Source organism: Centruroides sculpturatus, unplaced genomic scaffold (assembly GCF_000671375.1).
Source record: "Centruroides sculpturatus isolate CEXI.00-Female unplaced genomic scaffold, Cexi_2.0 scaffold2237, whole genome shotgun sequence".
Taxonomy (NCBI): domain Eukaryota; kingdom Metazoa; phylum Arthropoda; class Arachnida; order Scorpiones; family Buthidae; genus Centruroides; species Centruroides sculpturatus.
In genome coordinates this window covers 1-8,012 of record NW_019386480.1, presented here as the reverse complement: position 1 = coordinate 8,012, position 8,012 = coordinate 1, and the positions used below count along the sequence as shown (strand labels likewise).

At 29.4% G+C, this 8,012-nt stretch overlaps 1 protein-coding gene across 1 annotated transcript in view; it reads right to left on the bottom strand.

Annotated features, from left to right (window-relative positions):
• Positions 1-7,099, bottom strand: part of LOC111615114 (zinc finger protein 708-like) — a gene marked incomplete at its 5' end in the record, with an annotated part of 16,075 nt that extends 8,976 nt beyond the window's left edge. The window contains one exon of the mRNA XM_023356513.1: positions 7,015-7,099. Coding sequence (XP_023212281.1) covers positions 7,015-7,099 — 85 coding nt within the window. The remainder of the gene's footprint in view (positions 1-7,014) is intronic.
• Positions 7,100-8,012: the final 913 nt, after the last annotated feature.

Sequence of the window (8,012 nt, the reverse complement as noted above, 5' to 3'; positions counted from 1 at the left end):
AGTCGAGACCAGATATGGAAACCATACTAGCAGGATGTCTGGATTAACTATACATGAACTTCCGCTTTCTAAAACAGCAACGTTATTTCAATTCAAACTTCTCCCATGAATACAGTTAACGAGACGAATGGCACGATTGTTAAATGAAAAGTATAATGCACAAGGGCAACCCACTACTAATTGAGGTGAACAAAATATCTTTTAAGTTAAATAAATTAAAAAATTGCAGCTTGGTATTGGGACGATGTTACAATCAACAAATGCTCGTTTCGTTTTCTAAAACATCTAAATTAGCAATGTTACTTATAATATTAAAAAGTATTGAAATTGTTATTCATTATACACAACGTATTCGCAAACTTTTTCAAATGTTACATTTCCATTTATTCAATGTGTAATATAAATGTAACATTTTTATTTTACGTATTATATATTTTTTTATTAGTAGAAACATACTTTTATAAGTATTAAGCTTCTTACCTGTTTCGATTTTATAACCAGAATGACTCCAAATGGTGGATCCGTTTGTGTTGTTCGTGGAAATTGACTTTCCTTTAATATTTATCTGCAATAATAAAAGACTACATTATATTATCAGACCAATACTTCTTTATAGAAAAATTGATAAGAAAGGTATTTAAATTGGAACATAAAAATTCATTTAAAAACATTTAAATTATGGTTTACTAACGTTTTAGTTTCATTATTTTCATTGTGCGATTATACAAATTCATTCACAATACAAGCAATTATTTATTGTGACACAATGACAATGCCGGGCTGCATATTTAATCATATTTTTAATTAATTTAATTTAAAATAAATACTCTCTGCCTTAAATTAGTGGTAGCTTGCGCCGGTGCATCATACTTTTCCTTTGACAATAGAGTCTCGCCGTTTCAAGAGAAAATTTGAATTCAAATAACGGGAGTTTCGGATTGCGTCGAAAGTTTATATATAGTTAATCGAGACTTCCTTTCTTTATGGTTTCCATATCCGGTCTCGGTATCCATGTAACTCCGTTCTCGAGATTGGGGAAAAACAGACAGCCGGACGGACGACAGTGGAAATTTAATTGTCTACAATCTATTCAAATTTCAGCCCAATTATATGAGTCTGATATTATATGAATATGTAAAATATAGTTTATTAATAACTGGGCGGCAATTTAAAAAATTGTAAACCTATAAATTCCCCCTTTCGTCGGTTATCGTCTTCTCTACCTGTTTGACTCTCTTCCCTGAAATACAGAAACAGCACGACTCTATTACTAACAAGAAAAGTATAATATACAGGGCATCCACTACTAATTTCAGGTGGCGAGCATATATTTTAAATTAAATTAAAAATATCATTAAAAATAGCACGGCATTGTGACCATGTACCAATAAATAATTGCTCGTTAATTGTATTTTGTTTTATGCAAGTAGAATAAGTTTCAGCTCTTGTAACTCGTCTTACAATTAGAATAAATCTTATATGCGTATGAAATGTGAACGTATAACAATTTTGTTAAATTTGACCCCCAGTTTTCGGAAATCTCCACGGTAAAGACTTTGTCAACCCAAAAAAATTAAAAAATGAAGAGTTTACTTGTTATTATAATTTACAATTTTTTTATAAAATTTATCTGTACTTTCGAAATTAAGCTTTTTGCTATTTTATAAAAACTAATAGTATAAAAATGTTTTTAAATAAATTAAAAATATCATTAAAAATAGCACGGCATTGTGACCATGTAACAATAAATAATTGCTCGTTAATTGTATTTTGTTTTATGCAAGTAGAATAAGTTTCAGCTCTTGTAACTCGTCTTACAATTAGAATAAATCTTATATGCGTATGAAATGTGAACGTATAACAATTTTGTTAAATTTGACCCCCAGTTTTCGGAAATCTCCACGGTAAAGACTTTGTCAACCCAAAAAAATTAAAAAATGAAGAGTTTACTTGTTATTAAAATGTACAATTTTTTATAAAATTTATCTGTACTTTCGAAATTAAGCTTTTTGCTATTTTATAAAAACTAATAGTATAAAAATGTTTTTAAATAAAATTTCCTAACAGAGAGTGCGACATACAATTTTAAAGTTTGTTTGCCGGAAAAGTTACGCAACTCGTTGCTAGATTATTTTGTTAAAGAATAAGTTTAGGTTTTTTATTTTGTGATGATCGTCCATCTCTAAATGATTTTATCGAAAATAGGAGCGACCTTGAGTAGAGTCCCCCTATTTTAAAACTGGAGGGACTTAAGTCCCGAACACATTTTAAAGCAACGCTAGAGTCGTATACAAAAGTACATTTTACTCACCTGTATATTTTTATGTTGTAAAGGTTCAGATTTAATTCTTCTACAGAATGTTTTCGTATCCGTATTAAATTCTGTCTTGCAATTATTTAAAACTTCAAACTTTTCATCACTTTCGTTGAATATAAATTCTGAATATTCATTTTCTGGCTTTACTTTTACCTTTATTTTCTCAGTTTAAAATGTTCTTGTACGTCAACAATCTGTTTTCAATGAAAGATTTTGAAACCGTCGAGTTTGAATTTATATTTGCATAAATAAATAAATGAAATTTATATAATAGAAAACATTTACCTCTCCTTCTTGAATAAAATGTTATCAATCAATATCAAATAATAAATATCCACATTAATTTCACTCGAATTTTAGAGCGAGTAACAAAGACCGACAAGTAAACTCAGTTCTATTGTTAGCGTGCACTCAAGAAAGTCTAGGAGTAGCACGTCACCAACTCGCGTGAAAGTTCGTACCTACGAAAACCCATGTGATATATGGTGAACAATTATTGTTCCTGGAATCCACCTCTGAATTGTAATTAAAAATTAAGTTTTCGTTAAAATCTAAAACTTTCTGACTCATTACCATTTATCAATAAAAGAATTGAATTTGTAGAGCAGCTTCTGCTAATTTTCCAAATATCCTGACAAAATTTTTTTCTTGGATTATATTATTGTAAATAAACATGAATCACACACAGTTTATGTGTGATTCTACTTTAAATCTGCTTTCTATTTTACTGTATTTTACATTTTTAAAGAAATCAAAGGTTAATTTAAGTCATTGCTTTCGCTTCACTTCCTTTCGGATAACAAGCACTTTTACGTAGTGAAGGTAAATTATTCTTCAAACTTATGAATTTCGAGTTAAATTTAAGGATATTACTGTATGAAATTTTCAAAAAAATATAAACGAAAGTTTAATATATCATTAAAAGTAATCATTAATTAATCAAAATACTAATAAATAAACTTTACGTGGCCCCTCCTAATTTAAATTTCCCTGGTCCCATGAAGTTATAACGCGCCAAAGTTTATTTGTCTGTTTTTTACGATTGATTCCAACAGGAAAATAAATTCAATTGTATTGTTTATAATTATGCATAGTAATCCAAATTAGTGTTTATAATTCACTGTTGTCAATTAACACCGTTAGGTTTATTAAAATTGATCTATTTTTTATTTTCTATCATAAACATATCTGTTTACTATGGTTAAATTTTTAATAATAGTTAAATTACAAATTTTCGAAAAATATATTTTTCAGAAAGTACCGATTAATTTGCAATGTTTATAACTTGAAAATATATATATTTTTTCCTTTCGAACAAACAGTGCAACGTGGTGAAATTTACAGCCTTGATTACAAACGTATTGTTTATGTCCCCTCTTTCCACTATGGGTGGTGGACTTCGCCGAATGTAGGTCAGTTTACATCTGTTTAGAATAGTGTCTATTAGATGCTTTACTTATTAATACAACAATCGACTATAATAAGCGATGTTATAAGCGATTATTTACATATTCATATATACACATATATGTATTTATAAAGATGGGCATGAGAAGAAAAGCGGAGGACCTCCAAATAAAAGCGAAAAATCGAAGACAACAAGTTAGCTCGCGGTCTCATCATCGAGAGTTGATCCGCCATTGAAAGTTCGCCGACCATGACCAGTTTATTACCACCTAGTTTTAGACCAAGGATTCCGAACTCGAACATTATATAACCAGTTCTACGCCGCCAATAACTTCTACTAAATACCAATTAAGAAAGCTAGTATCTAACCTACCTACTATTTACGTATCCTCCACCCGCTGGTCTCAACGTATGTACCAACCGACGGTTCTTTGTCCAACTATCTAATATATCATAGTATAAGCGACAAGTAGTTTCACTGACTCCTTGAACCGGTCCCTTCGATCACGTGACACAAACACCCCAAGCTGTCAGCAAGGGAAATGATAGTATGCAAGCAATATCGAATGTTAAAATACTCTGCTTTTCTCTTAAATTAAAACTTTATTTCTCATTCGAAATGTTCTTTAAAACAATATAAACATAATTTTAAATAAAATTTTACTACATTTTTGTATTTTTACTATTTATTCGGTTCAATTATTGTTTTTTATATTAAAGTCTTACACTTCGTTCTGTAGAAATTACAGCATATGTATTATTGCAGTGTTATTTATTTGTATAATAATTTTTATGTAAGAGATGTTAATACTACAAATATAATCATCTACCGAAATTCGATGCTTAGCAAATAGGCTATTTAGTATACTTTTATTCGTTGATATCTGTAGGATTACAAAATTCGGTATTGTGGTTCGCACTGTTGTTCGTTCACCCTTCCTTAATCTCAAGAACGGAGTTAAATACAGTATAGGAAAATCGAGACCAGATACGGAAGTGAGTGTTTGAAATACCAAGTAACTTTACACGAACTTCCGGCCTAGACTAGCAGCCTTGTAATTTTTTAAATTAAAATATAATAAAAAAATGCCCAACATTATAACGATGTCAAAATAATTTTCAACCCTTCTTTAAACTTGCTAAAATATAGTTTATTATATATTATGTAGAAGAAAATGTATAAAATAGAAGTGAAGCGAATGTAAATAAATCAAGTCTTTATTTAGGCTGGAGCACACGTGTTATAATTTATATATATATATTCAATGTTACCTCATAACATTTATATATATATATATGTCATAGAGGTAACTTCGAATCCTGATTGTGTCGCTCGTAAAACAGGTGAAAAATTGGAAAAATAAACCAGGTAAACGAAACGTTTTAACGAGGGAAAATTCTTGGATGGCAGGAGAGAAATCATCATTGTCTAAACTACGATCGAAAGTTTCAAGGTTCGATCAAAATCGAAAGGGTCGAGATATAGTCAAAGTTCCCTCTAAGCTGCGCGGCCGCGCACTGCTCAAATTGTTGTCGTGCACGAGAATTTATGTGCCGCACAGGCGAGCATGCACAATGATTTGAATTGCTGTTTACTTATTTTTCACTCTGTCTGCAACATGATTATTGCTACGTATATTTTAATTAAATGCATTAAATCATTGACATGAGATAATATTTTGTATAAAAGTATGTCTTAAAATTAATTTTAATCTATACTTTATAATTAATTATTTTAATTTTTATAGAAAAAAATTAGATTATATATATATATATGATCAGAAAAATATTTTGCTCAGAGAAGTGTGTTCCGCTCTACGACAAAAAAATTAGAGGGAACATTGCTCCATACACAATCAAAGTTATCCAATCAAAGTTCGATATTCCGGGGTTTTCCCATTTCTGAACGTTCTGACCATCCATTAGCAGAAAAATATAAAATACCTTACAATATTCTATTTGTCGACGTTGAAAACTTTATGTCTGAAAATTCAGACGTATGTACGATGTACACAGTGAGTTACGTATCTGCGTATCACTTCCTCACACTTTTTTTCATATATAATACATAAGTCTATATGCAATAATAACTTCTTTCGACGCAAATAATGTATAAGTATAATCTATGTGTACAGGGATTTATTCTCACGTGTATTCTGTATCAAGAAATATCCTCTCCTCATGGCATTCCAACATTCCTTACAAGCACATATTGCTTAGTACGTAGGTCAACAGATAACGTTTATTCCATGATTAATACAATCCCTATCTAATTAGAAGTGGTTCCAGGATGCTTTTCTTAATCTTAAATTAATATTATATGCACAGATACTTAATAACTAAGGTAAAAAATAACTTGGATGGAGCTTTTCAGTGATGTGTTTATGTATCCAGTTTGCTAACGATGGATAATTTATTTTCACTGTGGTACTGGCTTTCATAAGCAAAAAAAAAAATGTGTAATGTTATGGCATTGCACATTATTATTTAGAATTTAATTTGAAAATAAACAAAATTTGAGAAAGAGTTACGGAACTTTATCAGAAAAATGTTACAATTGGTTATGGCGCCATCTGTTATGAGATTTTAAATAAAAAGTCGTTTTATATCATTAATTATTATAATACGAAAAAGGCTAAATTTTGAAAGTACAGATCAGTTTATCGATAAAAACAATAGAATACATCAACAGACTTCTTCAGTATTTGTTTAAAAAAATCGAATTTAGTATTATAATTGGGCCATAATTTGAAAAAAATTGAGAAACCGATTAACAGTGTACGAACTTTTAATGAAGATCGAAACCACCTTATTTCAATTAAAATCTTTTCTGGTGAAAACAGTTAATAAATGACCGGCAAAACTCCATTGTCAAAGGAAAAGTATAATGTACAGAGGCAAAGCCACTATTAATCTGAGATGAAGAGCATATATTTAGCATATATTTTAAATTAAATATATTAAAAATATGATTATAAATTGCAGCATGTCATCGTGAAAATGTCATAATAAATAATTGCTCGTTTCATTGAAATATAAAACATCTAAATTAGACTTTTCTCTGTTGTATGATTGACAGTTTCAATTGACAGTTTTAATTCTATCAACTAAATTAAATATTATTGATAATATTAAATTATATTTAAATCCTTATTCGCTATACACAACGTATTCGCAACGTTTATCAAATGTTATCATTTCGATTTATATTAATATAAATTTGTGTATTACCTATTATTCTTATCAATAGAAAGATACTTTTATAGTATTAAAAGCATTAAGACTCTTACCTCTTTCGATTTTATAACCAGAATGACTCAAAGTAGTGGATTCCTTTGTGTTGTCTGTGGAAATTGGTTTTCCTTTAATATTTATCTGAAATAATAAAAGATTACGTCATACTATTAGACAGATTGATCTTTAAGTTTTTCATTTGTTTTTCTATAAACTTTAGCATAAAAACACGCTTACTAAATAATATTTTTTTAAATATAGCCTACTAAGTAGTTTCTTTTAAATAGTATTGTCTGTAATCTATTTAACACTTTTCCAAGAAAAATTTTGAATTCAAACAACTTGAATTCCGGTTATTATCCTGCAATTATATACAACTAGCTTATCCGTCGCGCATTGCTGCGATCTCAGAAGAAAGGAAATTCAAGCAAACTCGTTATGATAAAATTCAATTTACATTTTATCATTTTTATTGAAACTTATTATTATTATTATTCTTTTTCATGGGGAAAACATTTCAAAGTGTCGTTTCAATTCTATGTATTTATTGGAGTGTTTGTGGATACACGATATTTTTTGTTTTTCCGCCTGGTGCGTACACGAATAAATCAGGTTTTCCGAAGCGTGAGCGGGCCTCATACAGTTGTCCGTGCAAGAAACACGGATTCTCTAAATTCAGCCCATACACTCGCAGCGATTGTCAGAAGTGCGATATTCCCCATTTTTATATATATATTTTTTAAATCCTTTATAATTTTAATTATTTAATTGCTCCTTCCTCTCTTCCTTGGCATGTTTTGAAATTTCTGATAGTTGGATAATAAACCGTTTTATTGTAATTTGTCTTTTTAAATTATTTTGAGTCGATATTAAAATTTGGAAAAGGGGATCCTTAGATCGGTAAAATAGGTGAATTTCCTCCTACAACTTCGGTTGTTGTTCGGGATACAGTTAAGATTTAACAAAGTTCGAGCGATTACGTAATTAGCAAAAAAAAAAAAGTTGAAATAAAGTGATTAAACAAAAATTATAACAAATATCGTAAATAATAAAT